Here is an 18,004-nt window from a genome sequence, read left to right as displayed (position 1 = left end):
TCTTTGAAGGGTTGTGCGAGTCGCACTAAAAACATTACACTGGTCATTTTCACTGCAGTGATTTGTGGAACAGTTTGTTTCAAATGTTCTACAATGGTTTTCAGTGACAAACCGCTTGGTGAAATAAATGTTCTACAATGGCTTTCAAGGACAAATGCTTTCTGTAGACTAACAACAATTATGTCAGTTTTTCCAAAGTAATAAACATGGGGGAAGCAACATTTATTTATTGATCTATCATTTTATATCAACTTATACACATTGTGTTCCCCTAGAAGAGAACACACCCAAGCAATGCTCTCTCTCTTCAAATTTGAAACCTTACATGATCCAATTTCTATTTTCACATTGTTTTAGTGTTGTTCTGAGCATACAAACATGACACGTATAACGCTCTTAATTTGTCAAGCCTATGATAATTTATAACTCTGCACAAAAGAGAAAATTATGTTTTTATGATTCTCACTGGACTAGTAGACGAGACTATACATGTATTGTTATCTATAGCAGGTGTAGTCCGCTGTTCTCTGTTCATTACAAACCCATTCAGACAATTTAATTTACTTTAGCAACAAGAGGACCGTCTCAGCATCCCAACGGCATGTTAACTAACCATTCCTGTCTTATTTCAATTGAATGATGTGCATGCTGTCTGCACTCATACAATGAAAGTGAATTAAAAAGTATGTCACTTCCCTGGCTTCATTTAATGGGCAATTTGGAGAATCTGATTGCATGAGAAGAAATGGGAATGGAACTGAAGGGGCCCTGGGCTAGAGATCCACAATTCTCTGCTCCACCAGATGAAAACAAGAAACAAACGTAACAAGAGCAAATTGATGGCAAAGAAAATGAGGGAATCGATTTATGATGTATATGCTGTTTCAAAGATATATTTTTATCTCAACATTTACAACATCATATCTGAGAGAAGAAAGCCATACACTGACAAGTAAAGCTGGCTGATGTGTGCCATTAAACACGAAAAAATAGTCACATTAGTCACATAGGGAGAACTCTGCTCCAACCACGTTTTTATTTGGAACACACTGATCTGATACTGGTGTCTGACATCTGCGCCAATACTGGATGATTTGCTGGATCAAATATCGGCTTCAAAATATCAATTCAGTCAGTATTCATAATGTTTGAACTTTTTTGTACACAATGTTGTTCTCTGGTTACTTGACAGGTAAGTAACAGCTACATCAGTGTTTCACAAACTTTTTTTTCTGGGGACCCATATTTTAAAAGTCACAAACCTTCGCAACCCAAGTCAATAGACGTTATTCGTAAATCGCAAAATAAAGGTGGACCATTATTGAACATTAATGAGGATATTTTATTGTTGACTGTGTGACCATGTCTCTCTGAACAATTAGTATTACTCAAGTTTCAAAAAATGACAAACTGCAATTGTACCAGCAATAAAAGGATCCATAAGTCGCCTATTTGGACTTTAAAAGTAGCCCTGTATATCGCAGACCTACATGCAGATCGTGACAAGGTGACCCAAAAAAATCTCTTGCGACCCAGTCTTTTGGAAACGCTGAGCTACATAACACATTTGGATCAGTTTTGACTTATTTTATTTTTGTATAAAGAAAATAAATACTCAGTTTCCGCACTGGTATTGGTTGATATCGAGGACTGGCATTTATAGTATCTGAATCAGAACTGAAAAAGCTGGAGCGGTGCATCTCTAGTTTTTACAGACAGAGGATTGACAAGAGATTAAAACGATCAAAACTGATCATTGACGATTAGATATAACTAAATCTTGAGCTCAATTCAAATAGTCTTATTTTCAACAGTATCACATTATTATTTGACTTAGACACAAAGGTGACTGAGAAGCACAGTGTAAATGTTGCTGCAGCGAAACTTGAATTTCCCTCGGGATCTATAAAGCATCTCTTCTCTTCTATTATTATTATTATTATTTAGATTGTTTCAGTATACAGTCAAAACATCTGTACTGTATCTCTGAATATGGTGCAAACTGTTCTATTTATTTTCTGTAGATGTCTTAGCAGAGTCTTAGGGGAAGAGGGAATGGATTAAAAGACCTGTACATTTGGAGGAGTGATGCAGTGAAAGCAGAGCAGATGGTGTGAGGATCCTCTGAGGTGTGTGTCTGCAGATGGGGAGGAGGCTGCCTGATGCAGTTACTCAGCTCTCGCCTGAGTCCATCAGGGTTGTTCAGAATGATGGTGTGAACTGTAAACAAAAGTAGTGCCTGGAGCCCTATTAGGTCAATGGATTACTTTCACTTATCTTCTCTGAGCGCAGATACTGTACAAATAATTCAAAAACAAACTCATTCAGAATAATTGAAAATTCTATCAATGTCTATTACCTCCTTGAAATTAATTCCCCGTGTAAAAATATAGATGTTTACGCACTGCTTAACTTTTGTGGTGAAGGGTTTGCCATCTGCTTGTCTCCATGGATATGTTATTGCTTTGCCTGTAATGTTTCACCATATGGCTTTATCGTGCATTTATTCAGTTACACATTTGCAAAAATATACATTCAAGAACATCCATTCTTACTGCGAGCGAGCTTGCGTGGACATGTTGATTTAAAAGGGGGCGTGTTAGAAAACAGTAGCCTATCTCCATCTATCTGACCCAAACTAGACTCGGAATCTGAAAAGTAACAAAAGTAATAGTAAACAATGTATGTATATAAAGACAGATTATACTTGAATCATGCCTTGTTACATATAAATATCAAAACTTCATCTTACTTATTCACTAACTTAATCAAAATAAAACTAATACAATATTTAGTAAAAACAAACCGATTAATGAACCAAATAACTAAAGCCTGCAGCCCTAGCACATAGAGTATTACATCGCTTCCTCTGTCTGTTTGTAGATGACCACAGAGGAGCTGGAGGACTTTGTGAATGGTGAGTTTGACGAGCTGCGGCGGTTGGTGCGTTTGGAGGAGAGGAGGACGCTGCACCTGGTGGACCTGAAAGAGGCCTTCCTCACAGCCACAGCAGCCGAGAAGATGGCGGAGATTCATTTGCAGACGGAGCGACTGCAGGAGGAGATGGACAGTATCAACGCACAACTGCATCTCCTGGAGCAGGCTGACAAAGACTCCCTGGGCCCGGCTCTCATGAGACAGGCTGCTATGGCGGAGGCACGCCCCGTCCTCAGACTACAGGTAAGAGAAGCTCTCGTACATGTTAAGTAACCACTCCTGTCTTGTTTGAACTGAATAATGGGCAAAGAAAGTGAATTATAAAATGTGTTGCTTCCAGGGCTTGGTTTAATGGGCAATTAGGAGAAACTAATCACATGAGAAGTAATGGAAAAAATACACAATAACATTTGATGGTCCCTGGGGTAGAGATTCGTGACTCTGCTTCACCAGAAGAAGAGGCTCAATGATTTAATGAGATCTATTTTGATGACAGGGATAAGAAAGAAATACTTACTTTAACTTTTCAAAATTTTAAAGAATAACAATGACAGTTTATCATAAAATATTTATTTATTTGGATCTCACTCCATATCTTCTAGACCTGAATCCACCTGTTCAGAATAAGCTTTCCTCTGTGAATACATCTTTTATTATGTGTTGTACAGTGTCCTCCACTGTCACTATACAGGCACTATTTTGTATTTGTGCTCAGAGTACTATGAAGCACTTTGGTTTTGCATCTCATCATTTCATATGCTGCTGGTGTACAGGGTTATGCCTTTCTAATCCATGTGTTTGAAAACCCAAAATATGATTTAAAATGGCCCCCACAAGTGGGGTCTCCTGCCGTTTCATAAAATGCTAATAAAATCCAGAGTGTGGCACCCTTCGACAGTGTGTTGCAATATTATGTGAATAACATTTTGATGTTTTTTACCTCAAAGTTTAAAGCCTCTTTTCACACAGAGACTTTCTTCTTTTATGTGAAGAAGCCACAAAAACAACCCAGAGACCAAATAGTTTTCACATTTTGAAATGTTTTGAAAAGTTTTCCACATTATTTGAAATGTGAAAGACTGTAAATACGTACATGAAAAGGAAAATCTAAACTTACTTTCAAGATTCTTTTTAAGCAATGTGTAAACCTGATTTATAAAGTCAAATGAAAATGGAATGAAAAGTTTGTTTTAAACAATAAAAATACTAGAAGATCTTTGTGTTGAAAGATAAATCGCACTGAAACTGAATTTGTAAATAGGTTTTTTTTTCCCCCAGAATCCCTTTATAGTCTAGGTCCTCTTTGGCGAGGGCATACACTACACAGCACAATTTTGCAAAGACAGATCAATTACTACAAGACTAAACTTATGTAAATACTAAAATGAGAGTTATTTATGTATGTGTGTTTAACCTAGGACTATATACATTTTTCCTTTCAGATGTTTTTCCTTTATCTAATAATATAATAGTCGCATTTATAAATGTCATGTGTAAAAGTGAGACACTGCACAAGGCTGACACACTAAATTATACCGTCACATTAAGTCAATAGCTCTGTTAACTGCTCAGCAAAGAGAAAAAAAAACAAAAAAAAAAACTTAACTATCAGGGTCAATTGCTAATTAATCCAAACATTAAGCTAAGAGCCAGGGTTCGCAATTGAAAAAGCAAGGGCTATTGCTTTCATCAATAAACAATTAAATGGTACAATTGGCCAGCTGGAACGAAGCTAATCGCTGTGCGCAGTGTTGTGCCAGCTTGCTATAGTTACTTTGATAACCATTGCATTATCAAAGAGCACTACAAACTCTGTGTGGACTTCAATGGAAAAAATGCAACTCTACCCCTCCCTGTTAGAACGTCTCCCTGTGTACAGCTTAATAATGGTTATGAAAAACATGTCCTGTATTTACTGGGCTTTCGTCTGCGGTAGCAAGGTGCCATTATCTGTTCCTGCTCGTGAATACAGGCAGTTACATGCAAATACATCCTCCGAGTGTGCCAGGCTGTCATGGTGTTTTACAAAATATGCACACTGCAGCCACAGACTGGTCCATTTTGTTACATAATAACTGCAATTAATTAAGTTAATTGCAATAGTCAGTCATGTAATTGTATGTAATTCCACAACCCAAAACATGCATAATTGGTAAGATACTCCAGCTAGTCCTTATCAAGCTGAGATCAAGATCTGGGTCCTTGATCTGATGCCAGAACTGTCTATAGATGCATTGGGGACCCTAGGCAAGAGGTGGTCCAGGGCCCCTCAGTGTTTTTACTGCCTGGGGCTCTAGGCAATTACCTGGTTTGCCTACCCTACTGTGGTGGTTCTGTGCAGCACACAACCTATTGACAGGGCGCCTCTGTGGCATTGAAGGATAGGTCGAATACGTAGACCAAATCCCTATGAGGGCATTTAACTGTACATTACCTTAACTTACCTTACCAAGTTATATGGTTTTAAATCACCTAAAAGTTTACGGTAAATGTGAATGTGGGCATGAGAAGTATCTACAAAGTGACCCAAAGTTTTGCAGTTTGATTCCAACTGATGGGGTGTCCTTGGATGAGGTCCAATGAGTGTACTCTGTGAGAATGTGTGTTAATGGGTGAGTGTTTCCCTGCTGTGAAGCTCTTTGAGTCAGAGGAGGTGTGAAAGCTTTATATAAATTGAGACATACTGTATTGATTATATCAGAGATGAAGCCTGCGCCTGCCAGAATGAAACGTACGAATCGAGTCTAATCTGAAGGCTGATACTTGTCAAAGCAGTGCATGTTGTAAAATGGTTTCAGTACATTCCTTGTAGCCTCTAATCCTGAATTATGGCCACACATTCACGTAAATTATTGAACCAGATTAATTTGATTGAATTGCTATACACCTCCAGCTTTCCTTTAAGAGAAGAACCACACTTAAAACCCATGTAACTCTGATGCTTTTAGTCTCACTTACTTCTCAGTACAAAAGTTCAGCACAAGTCTCTCTGAAGACCCCTATGCACAGATGTATTTTATAACTGACAAATAAATCCTCTGTGACCCAGGTTCCATTAAAGTCTTAACTGAAAGTCGATGGTGACTCAGACTTTTTTCTTCCCACGTTTTACTTATTGCAAGTGTAACCAACACTGTAGCTGACAGCGTTATTTGTCGAAATGCTGTTAGGGGAGAAGCCTGTCCTAGGTGTAAAGAACGAACTTGTAGAGCAATACGCCTTTTCTATTAACCAGAATCCCAGAGGCACTCACTACACTTCTCCGTCCATCTCAACTCAACATTTCTGGGGGCAATTTCGTCTAAGAGCCCCTAGCACCTCCTGGATCTGGACTGACTGGGATTAATTCTTCCCCCGTGCGCTCTCTGTCTCGGCAGATGGCACATTGAACTGCACTCACTCCCTCGCCACTTTACCACCGAACTGTAGCAAGTGCTCAGTCTTGATGAATAGCTTTGTTTTAAATGTCAGAATGACTAATATCTTATAATCGTCAAAGATTATGTATCAGACAGGCATAAAGGACGGTCAGACCTCTAAAGAGCATAGGCTTGTTAAAAGTTCCTACTGAATCACTACTGATATTTAACTATTAGTGCTAGCGGGCTCAATTGTAAATCCATAGTGTTATTTTGGGAATGGTGTTACCTTTTTTAGGCTGTATTTTACTTTTAAATGGGATAGACAGAAAGCAGGTTTTACTACCCCAGCACAGTTGGTCCGCTCTCACCCCCCAGTGGCACATAGCAATGCACCAGGCTCTGTGTTCCACATTTGTGGTCGATAAAGTTTTACAATTAGATTTTGTCACAATATGTTTCTTAAAAAGTAAAAAGTAAACTGACTGTGGAAACGCAGTCTGATCAATTCACAAACACTGCTGTTGTCAGTATAAATTTAAACCATGATATAAAATAGCTATAAAAGATCCCATTTTAAAGATGCATTTTATCATTTTTCTGAGGCAGGCAAAGCAATAACACCATCCATGAGACCAGCAGGTGCCGGACCCTACACCAGAAAAGTTACATATTAGGACTAAACAACAATGCTTCACTCTACCACTAGACCTGCTGAACTTGGCAGTACCTGAAGGACTGAAGAAAAGAGTGCGTGGAGAGGAAGGGTGGAGTCTAAGGAACAGTGTGAGTGTGAATGGTCTAACAGGTCTCCACACTTCAAACTCTGCCTCTGCAGCCTACCGTTTGTTATCAGAAACATCTGGCTGTAATCAGGGCAGTCTTTTATGATGTCACCAACTACTGGAAATTGAAGCCAATGAAGGCAACACAAACTTAGATTTAGGCTTTTTTTTTTTACCAGAAAGCTGCAAATTTACCTTGCCTGATTTATCAGCCGGTTTCACTTTGTAGAAAACCGTCTGACCTCACAGCGTTAGAATTTGTTCGCTTAACGGTAGGCGGGTACTTTTTTTCATTTAACGAATCACTGCTATTTGTTTGTGATGTGTGTAATGCGCCTTGGAAGAAGGGCAATAACGTCTTTCCCCTTGGTAAAACATTCTCTTTGTTCTAGCTTTAAATTCTCGATCTCAGGAATCGTTGTCAACAAAGAATATATGGCCCTTTGCTGATTGACCAGTGCCCGAACTCACACTTCCAGGTTTTTTTTGAACCATCTAGTGTATTCCGATTCCTGACCTAGTCGCTGGAGAGAAATGAAATTGAGAGGAGTCACTAGGTGGCTCCAGCCTGGCTAAAATTTACCTGTATTGCACTAAAATTGCAAAAATGGAAGGGACTGTAGATGATGATATCAAACACCATATACACATGGATTTGGTGTTTAGTTCAACTTTAATGTACATCTATTTCCATTACTGTCCTACTTTTCCTGCATTAAAAATCATGTCCACTGTCACTTTTGCTATAAATACATTGTACTTTTCATTTTATAAATTACTGGCCTCCTCCTGAAGTGTTGTGTTACGTCTTATTCCTGGGCTTTGATCCTTGTACTGGTGTCTGCGTGTAGTGTAGAGAATTGGCCCAGCTGTTCTCCTTGTGCAGCCGCAAATTGAGTTCCCACTCAAAGCATGACATGGGGAGCCTTAAGAAAGAATTGATTTAGTCCTGTTGGTTGTACTTGATGTGCGGAGAACTCACTCAAAGTGGTCACTCTCCACTGCGGTGTCTTTGTCCAATTCTTTTTGCCCCGACACCCTCAGAAGATCTTTATTGTTTATTGACTGGATCTGGACCAGCCTTGTCCTGGTCTAATCTAAATTTTCACTTGTGCGTGTTTCTTTTTTTGGATACACTTGCTTCTGAGTCAGTAGATATTATGTGTACAAAGCGCAGATTATATTGAGTTGATGGTAACATATCTTCTCATAAGGGATTCAATTAGTGGAATGTGTATACCAAGGACAAAACATAAAACTTTTTTATTACACCGCAGTGCACTGAGTTTTAAAATATACTGAAAATACCGCAGTCATATACTAATAGCATTTTTAATATAGTTTTCACCCCTTTGGATTGAATATTATTCCTGCGGTGCTCATGTAGTAATTGCAATAATATCAAAGTTCTGTAGTTCAGCACCTTTATCCACATAAGCTGTTTATTTTAGTTTTGAAACAGGGGCAGCTATTAAAGTCTAATGGAAATGATGTATACTACTGAGACCCGTTTAGTTTACTTCCTGCAACACAATTGAATCGCAGTATACATTAAAGGTCCCATAGTACAAAAAAATGAAAACTTGAGTTGTGTTGTGTTTCACTCACGTTCATGTAATCCTGTCTACATCTCCAAAGCTCAAAATGCGTTCTTCCACCTTGTGACGGCATGTAGTGGTAGTTTTTTACATCATGTACTTTTTACAGCATAAGGTGGAACAGAGTGATTTCTGCTTAAGACAAACTTTTTTCATCAAGGGCCACATACGAAGCAGAGAGCTGATCGAGGGCCTTAAACTGGTGCTCAATACAGTGAAAAATTGAAGTATGTGAATGTTTAACACGTTTGAATCAGCCATGAGTCTTGCGAAAATCCTTAAAACTACACATTAAATATCAAATATTAGCTTTATCAAAGTAGATTTTCAAAAAAAAACTTGCATCAATTAAAAAAATACTTTTTACTGCAAGGAAATTTGGGCCAATTCACCTAGAAGCCTGAGGCCCAAGAAAAATTTGTCTGAGGGCCGCATTTGGTCTAAGGGCCACAGTTTGGACATGCCTGGTTTAAGAGAACAACTCAAAAGCGTGATGACTGCACAATCTCACCATCAGACCTCAGAGAGAATCCAGTTCCAATTCCTCCTCAATACTGTTGCCATGTTGCCATGTCCCTTGGTAAGACACCCATCTGTCAGAGTAATGTGGCGAGACTCTAAGGGCATCTGGTGTAAAAGGAACTCAACATAATTTCCATACAACTAGTTCACTCTGGCAACCTCTGACAAAAAAGGCGAGCAGAAAATAACACTGCTTAATATCCAAACAACATTTGGAATGCACAGCAACGGACTTCTTGGTTTTCAAACACCAAAATAGTCAGTTATAGTTTAGTTTGTTGCAAAAAAAATCATAACTCAGTAGTAATGACACAAGTAAGGGCATGTACAAGAGCAGAAAATACAGCATATTTTCTTTGAGATGTGAGCAAATACGTGAATACAACCAGGAAGAATTGCTGTGGTTTTGGTGTTTGTTTGCACGGATTAACTGCTTATCGAAGTGGTAGACACACTAAAACCAAGTCAAATCTCACCAGTCTCCAAATCTTTCAAAATCTGTATTTGCTGTGATTTGCGGCTAATTAAATTTTGAGATCTACAACGCTGGTGCTTAGGAGCGCTCGGCTTTGTGCTGTCTCCAGTATGTCACTACTTATAATGTTAAAATCCCTTTCTAAGCTTCTACAGGCAAGTCCACACTCAGCACAATCACTGGTGAAAGAATATAATGAATATTTTTGTGAGCACTGTGGAACTGAACCATTTGAGAAAAATATCGACTTGTGATTCTGCGATTAGACTTGTGAGTTCTGAATTCTGTTCAAAGGTCACAGTTTAAAGGTGCATTATGTAACTTTTTCCAGCTGCTTCTCTCCATGGAGATGTTATTGTTCTGCACATAATGTTTCACAGTGTGGCCTTTCACTTCTCTCTCTGTGGAGACAAGCAGATGGTACCACAAGGCCAAGTTACAGGTCAGATCTATGGATAGGTGACCCCGCTAACAGTAAAAAAAAAAATGCCTGTTTTGCAAGGAATTTTGAACACTGCACTGATCTACAAATTAATACAGGTAACACAGATAAGTTTAATGTCATTTGTACAATATTGCGGATAAAGCAAGAAACATCTCCATGCACTCAAGTAGGTGGCGGACCCCAACCACAAAAGTTACATCATGATTTTTTAAACATGTCCAGAAGAAATGTTTGTACAGCTCTACACTACAGGGTTAGCTGTTTTTAGATAGAAAAGGAGGATATTTTGTGTTTGTGCAAGAATGGTGTACTTCAGAAATTGCAGCCTTTACTAATTGCATCCATTCAACTTGTGATTTCAATTTGATTGTGATTAATCTTGCAGCCCTTCATGCTGAGCTGTCTTTTCTTTGATGAAAAATGCTGTAATTTACAATAATTTCACCACAACTTTTACACCAAAGTTTTCTCAATCGATGTTAAATAACACATGCTTTCTAACAAACTCTTTGCCAAAAAACTAGAAAAAAAACTATTGTGGATTTGGTATTTTATACTAATTACATTCTCTACTAATTACATTCACGGTCCCAAAAATAAAGTCAAATTATTTTGCTTTTAACTCTTTAAAGGGCCCATATTATTACTATTTTTTGACATTATGTTATAATGTTGTTTCCTCATCAAAAAGATTGCCGTTTTATTGTGTTTTATTTACATATGCACACACAAACCGTGCATCTTTAGGAGTTTTTCTCCCAAACAAAAAACAACCTCTGTTCCAACTTGTGCTGTCATGTGGTAATACAGAAAGTGCATCACTGTTTTTATTCCATACAGAATCATTCAGATCATTTGAGCCCTGGGATTATTTCTACTGAACTTTAGGTAAAAGGTATTTGTTTACTTGAAAAATACCACTTTGTGACATGACAAGGTAGAACAAAGCATTTTGAGCTTTGGAGATGTAAACAGGCTAATAATAAAAGGTTACTCAACATGTCTGAATGAAACAAAACACAACTCAAGGTATGTTTTCGATGAGGTAACAACATTCTGACATGGCTTAAAGCTCACAAGAGTTAATTCTGTGTAATATAGGACCTTTTAAACTCCCCATAACAATGCACAGCTTCCCACGTGTGACTAATGTTCACAGTTCTGCGCTTGGACTCTGACTGCTGCTTTTAAAGCTCATGAATATGCATGAGCTCAACTGCTGGATGAAAGTGTGAATTAATTGGTCTGATTTGGAGCCCCACCAGCTGTGGACGGGGGCTGATATAAATGATGTTGTTTACCTTTTATTTGTCATCCTCAACACCTGTTTGCCCATTCTAAATATGCTTTTTCTCTCTTTCTCTTTGGTTGTTTGCAGAACGACGCAGAAGTCAGGCCAAGGTAAGACAAATGTTCTTATTTTTTGTGCTGGTATTGAAAAGGATGTTTTAATTGTGCTGTAAAAGTTGTTTGAAGATGTGCTTGGAGGCTGAGGAGCAATTATGCATGTTCCAAGTTAGAATTTAGCGTGATGATTATCAGAATATTACAAAACTATAACCACATAAAAACTACAGAAATCACATTTTATCACACTGAAAGATACAAAGATAACCATTTCTATGCAAGTAGCTCAATTAAATCAAACATTTCTTTCTGTTTTTGTTGTGTGGCATAAAAATCTTGTAAGATTAAGGTTTATTATTAAATTTAAAGATGAACTAGCAGTATATGTAACTTTTCTGGTGGAGGGTCTAACACCTGTTTGTCTCCTGGTAGATGATATCACTTAGCCTGGAATGTTACTCAGTCTGTCATTACACGTTCAATTACAGGTGTTTTCTAAAGCATGCATTCTTTAAATTCTTTTTGTGAGTGGTCTTGCCTCTCCACAGATCTGACCACTAACCTGACCAACTATAGTGTTACTTTCCACGAAGATAGTAAAGTTAAATGCCATACTGTGGGACAGTAGTGTGTTTTAAATAAGTCCCTGTTCTAAGTAGAGATAGACTGATATAGCTTTTTTCATGGCCAACGCCAACGCAGATTTTTTTAGAACCCAGAGGAACCGATGGCTGATAATCTCTGCTGATATTTTTGAGCTGATATATGGGTTGATTTTGATTATTTTGCCCAAGTTCTTTAATATAAATGTTAAGGGTGTAACAATATCCAATATCGTCACGGTATGAACCTCTCGGTACAATATTTATTGCAATATCGTGGGAAAGCTCACGATCAGGGATGCAACTAATATCCACATCTCTTATGTTATTTACGCAATATTTTCACGATATACATCTTACGGTACAATGTTTATTGTGATATTTTGCGATGACTAACAAAACTGTTAATATGCTACTTTTTCCTCTTAAAATGCCAAGATGACAAGACTTAATCCAAAAAACTAAGACTTAAAGGTGCTTAGAAGTGTTATTTCTTCATGTAGTTTGCACCAAAACGGAGCAAAGGATCATGGTCTATGTAGTTCCCTCTGTTTTTTTTTTTTGTTTTTTTTTTTGTTTGTTTTTAGCTATTGCTGCACCATAACTCTTAATTTAAGCAAAGAGACTTGTAATTTGATATATTGTGATAGACAACATCCCTAATAAATGTACTACATATTCACCCACAGCCCTGTTTTACAAGAGTTCTGTAGTCACGTTTACCTTGCAATTACCTTTTCACATTTAAGGATTTAAATAAAGCTTTGGCCAAATCTAAATATCGACCTCTGCTAGAGATTTAAGGTCAATAGCCAATACACTTAATAGAGAAAATATCAATCTTATATATCGGCCAACAGATATATTGGTCTATCTCCAATTCTAAGTAGGTTTTGTGTCCTGATATGCCACCAGATCTGCCCCAAATAAACCCCTTTTTAGTCAGATTTTGCCCTACATATGAACTGGCTAAACTAGACAAGTGATTATTCTACAAACATCCCCCTCATCCTCTCCCTGGGTTTCACTTTTGGCCAGTTAAATATCCTAACATTACAAGAGTCACCTGCCTTTTGTGCCTCTAAACCAACACTATTCTATTCCAGTCACGTCTGTGCCCAAGTCAGGCAATTAGTAGCTCTCATCTGTGCGCCCTCTACAATCAAAGGAGGTGACTATGTGGGTTAATATAAGGAAGCCCATAGAAACGTGTGAGCAGGCTTTGTATGTGTTCTTACCACAATGTTTTATGCTCTGTAATGGATCTCCTATGAGCCATTTTATCATAACAGGGGTCAGCCTACTTTGATAGCTCCAATGTAAATTCACTGCTATCTCATATCGACTGTGAGATATGAGAAACTGGAAGAGATACTGGTATTATTTTTCATCTGCTACATGTGTGGATTCTGTTGATTCATTTTGTTCACAGCTATACAGTCACTGAAATAGGTATTGGGCGCATTTTCATTTTATTATATCTAAAATTTTCACCAGATATTGGTAAAAGATAGTAGTCCAGCCTTGCAGGGAATCAAGCCATAAATGTTAAAAAATGAGGTAATATATAATGTGAAATTGAAAAGTACTATTACAGATTTACTAAAAATTTTACTCAAGACAAGTAAGCTTCTAGAGACTGGGCATTTTCGATTGAATTTAGAGACATTGCTTCAGCCATTGTAACTTTTTTTTTTTCTCTCTGAAATGAATTTCCTTGGAAGAAACTGAACAGCCCCATGTGATTTTGTTCCCTGCTCCAAACTTCATTATAAGGATGATGTTATTGGGGTACTGTGACCTCCAAAGACTTTTTAATGGTTTCATTTGACCAAAATTTGTTTAAAAATTATCTTATTTTGTAGTTTATTTGCAGGTGTGCATAACAGATTATGTTGAGGTCAATAACTGATGTTGGCATATATATATATAACTCATAACCAATTGAGGTTTAGACTTTAAATAATTGATCACAAATGTAAAATATTACTTTCAAATTCCATATCAGCAATAAAAATGTTGGTAGGATACTGGACTACCCAGAGAGCAGCCATGGAGAAAAAGGGAAGACATCTAAAGAGAACAATTCCATCACCTTCACGTCCTTAGACTTAATAATGATTTAAAATAAGTCGAAATAGCGAGAAACTGATGTCAAACAAGGGCTAAAACTTACTTCTTCTTCTGACAAATGTACACATATGATTAGGTTATAGATAGATGTATGACACAATGAAATTCTACTATACACCCTTTTATCATAATGGGGGTCAAGCCTTCTTTGATAGCTGTGAATTTGCACTGGAGCCATCTGTTATCGACCATGTTATGAGAAAGTAGATCAGACGCCAGTATTATTTTTCATCTGCTATTCCTGTTACGTTCGCAGCCTCTCCTCCCTTTATCATTCAGACAGACAATTTGGAATGAATAGTCCTTTTCCAGCTCCACACTTATTGATCTGTTGACATATAAACGCCTCCTTCACCTGGAGCTAGCACACTCCTCACCGAACCACCCGCTGTCTTCCACTGCCTTTAGCTGTCTCTGCAGGCTTTTCATCTCCAAGTGCCCTCTTCCCTTTTACACTTCTTGGAAAATAGATTTTGGTTTTCTCTAATTCAGAATGAAGTCTTAATACTAAAAAAGCTTTGGTCATCTCTGAATACACTGTTTCATAGACAGTGATATTTGCTATGACTCAAAGTCCCCTTCAGGTTCATCCAATTGAATTTGCAATTTGACTCACTATTGCTGTGAAAAATACAGTTTCTTTTGACATATAAAAAACGATAAACTGTAAGTCTTGACCGAGGCGAGCTGAGATGTAATATGTTATTGATCGGTTGGCTTGTATTTTGACCCCATCTGCCTGTGGAACAGATGGCAACATGCCGGGATGCTAGGGTGATGTGGAGCTAAGACTTTGCCCTTCTTGAAGGTTAACCCCATAAACACAAACTCATATAATACTCTTCAGGCTCAGTGTGGAGTCTTATATTAATGGCAGAAATTCTGTTAACATGACATAGAAAAGTCTAAGAAATGCCATTGTGAAACTGTAATGGTTACAGTTGGAAAATATATTGAATCACTCACAATTTCACTTATCAAACACGTATTTAGTTCAGATGGTGGTGTTATTGCATGGGGTCTACACAGTGAACTTTGCTATGATGGAGATTGCTATGATTCCCTTATTTTGACTCAGTTTAGTGGGATTGTAACTATTCTAAATATAAATTATAATTTTACACAAATCAAGAAGCAGTTTGCAAAAAAAAAGTGGAAAAATCCAGGAAGTAGAGAGTTCAAACAATTATTTTTTTTGTTCTGATGCTTTAAACATTAGAGGAGCTTTGCTAGGTAACAATTATATAATCCCATAGTGTGCTGTCACAATTTCCATTTTTAAACCTGTTGTCAGATTGTCTTTTTGAAATGTTTTATCAGTCGTAGTCATTTCTTGGATTACAAAAAAATATCCCACCAGTTTAAAGATTAAAGTGCTTATGAAAACAGGTTATATTTATATTAATTTTACTGAAACACCGTTAACATCATCATTTTTAAGCTTTGTGCAAAAAACATTCAAACTAATTAATTTTATGACCTGAATGCATGTTTTTAGTCTAACCTGTTATAGGGGCATTTTAAATGACTGGCCATGAAAAGTTAGAATCTAAAATTATGTAATCCCTACAAATGACTGTTGATAAAATATTTCAAAAAAGACAATCTGTTACATAAAAAATAAAAAAACATGCAGCATTCAGGTCTTGACTTCTAACTCCTTGTAGATTCTCTGTAACTTCTAACCCCTGATTCTTTTGAACATATTTGAAAGAAATTGGCAAGTGGCTTTCCCTTCCCTGTTGGGGTTTCAGTGAAGCATAACTTCTGTCACTAGGCCCGTATATTGCTGCCAGAAATTCACATATATTTGTAAGGCCAGGGACTGGATGTAGCAAGTATATGGCAACAATACCACCATAACCTCTCACTCACTCTACTCTATATTTATGAAATGGCTTCTACAACATCGGGGATTGTTTTATTTTGAAGTGAAAAGGCTGACAAGGTGAAGAAAGCCTGAGCCCTTAGAACAAGATTTCGGGCAAGAGTAGCTTAGTTGGTAGAGTGTTTGTTCACTGATCCGAATATTGACGGGTTCAAATCCTGCTCTCGACATAAACATCATTGGTTGAGCTACAGTGCAATCCCAGCTCCCACAGATGAATGCTGTTGTTGTGTCCTTTGGCAACATACTTAACCCACCTCGGCCTTAGTGTGTGAATATGTGTGTGAATGGGTGAGTGGTTCCTTGATGTAAAACGCTTCGAGTGCCCTGAAGGTGGAAAAGCGTCACATATAAAAATGTGACCAATGTTAACAAGATTTTCCCCCAGATTCCCCAGTGCGAGTGGATGTAGTGCGTTTGGTGCAGTGGGATCCAGACAGCCAATTGATTATGGAGCAGAAAGCCCTAATCCTCCGTCTGAGCCCCCAATAGCGGGTATAGACGGAGCGCTCCCTCGGGACCCCATCCAACCCCCCAAGCATCTTTTTGGTCCTTCTCATCAATGCCGCTCCATGCCTCTTCGCGCGATTCTCAACATAGGTACTCCATGACTGCCAAGGCTGATCGCTCCCTCGCAGAATACAAATCTCCTTTTACTCAGTCCCACCGCCTCTAATGTGATGCATAACAGATTTCACTTCGGCTTTCTGGATTTTAACTCTTTCTATGCTTCGTGCACCTGCGTGTTGATATCTTTTTACAGATGGAAAGCGGTAGACGTTAACCAGTATGATTTATGTATGCCGTTTTCTTTGCTTTGTAGAATGCATCTTTGTGTTTTGAATTCTGTCATTTTTAAGGAAAGATTAACAAACTTGTGAAATAAAAACACATTTGTCACTTGTCTATATTGAAAGATAATACGGATTTTTACCATTGTCCTGATAGGTTTATTTTTGTTTGAATACTTAATACTCAAATTATAATGCAGGACTGCTCAGTTACCTTTCACAATGTGTGAGACAGAAATGGAATCAGTGTCAACGTACCTTCTCAAACTTCAAAGGTTTTAGGTACCGTGTTTGGATTATCCCAGCTTTGGAACAGCAATCAAAAAATTGTCTCTAATTTGAAAATGGCATGTAAAAGTGTGTTTGTTAATCCACAAATTGACAGCTGGAAAAGCAGTTTTGTTCATCAGTTTTAAATCTTTGACATAGAGGCGGCCACAAGAACCTAATAAATGACTTTGCTGAAATGTCTTCAGCCAATATGGGTCTTGGCTCTGAGCTCAGAGTTAGTCATAACCTCTTCATCATCACGGTGACATTTAAGAAGAAGCATCTAAATCAAAGAAAGGCTTTTGTAAGTTGTGGCAAGTTTGTTTAAGATGAGCAATGGGCCACTTTTGGAGGATAAATCATGCATTGTGTTGGCACCAAAAATAGAGTAGATCATATGCACCCATCAGTCACTCCGCCTGTTTTGCCTCTTCTCTTCTCCCTCTATCATGTATGCACGGCGGAAAACACACACAAAATTGGAAAACAACTCGAGATGATTTTTCTTTTCCCATCACATTTGCCGGTTTGTTTTGCACAGAGCTATTCACCAGGGATCATTATTTCCTAAAAGCTTTGATACAAGAATAGGTGCTTAGTATTTCTGCCTGCCAAGTGAACAATTACTCTATTACATGACTGGCCCTTAAACAACAAGAAATGGTGTCACCTCTGACTCCTGACCCACTTAAGGCTGGTTGATCGAAATTTGCTTAAAAACAATGTACTAGCATTTTGGCATTGGAAAATCTGACCTGTAACTTGCCTCGGTGGTGTTTGTCTCCATAGAGGAGTTTCGACCTGGAGAGACTGAGACAGACACAAAAAAAAGTATTGGGAGCTTTGTTGAAT

General features: G+C 37.9%; 1 protein-coding gene across 3 annotated transcripts in view; it reads left to right on the top strand.

The window, feature by feature from the left end:
- Positions 1-18,004, top strand: part of trim44 (tripartite motif containing 44) — a 77,493-nt gene that overhangs the window by 12,215 nt on the left and 47,274 nt on the right. For all 3 annotated transcript variants that reach the window (XM_020935235.2, XM_055155651.1, XM_055155652.1), the window contains 2 exons: positions 2,884-3,180; positions 11,500-11,522. In XM_020935235.2, the coding sequence (XP_020790894.1) occupies positions 2,884-3,180; positions 11,500-11,522 (320 nt within the window). The remainder of the gene's footprint in view (positions 1-2,883; positions 3,181-11,499; positions 11,523-18,004) is intronic.

The sequence above is a fragment of the Boleophthalmus pectinirostris genome, unplaced genomic scaffold, assembly GCF_026225935.1.
Source record: "Boleophthalmus pectinirostris isolate CB_2022bp ecotype Guang Dong unplaced genomic scaffold, ASM2622593v1 HiC_scaffold_2, whole genome shotgun sequence".
Taxonomy (NCBI): domain Eukaryota; kingdom Metazoa; phylum Chordata; class Actinopteri; order Gobiiformes; family Gobiidae; genus Boleophthalmus; species Boleophthalmus pectinirostris.
The sequence above is the reverse complement of the archived record's forward strand: the minus strand, read 5'-3'. Positions and strand labels throughout refer to the sequence as shown.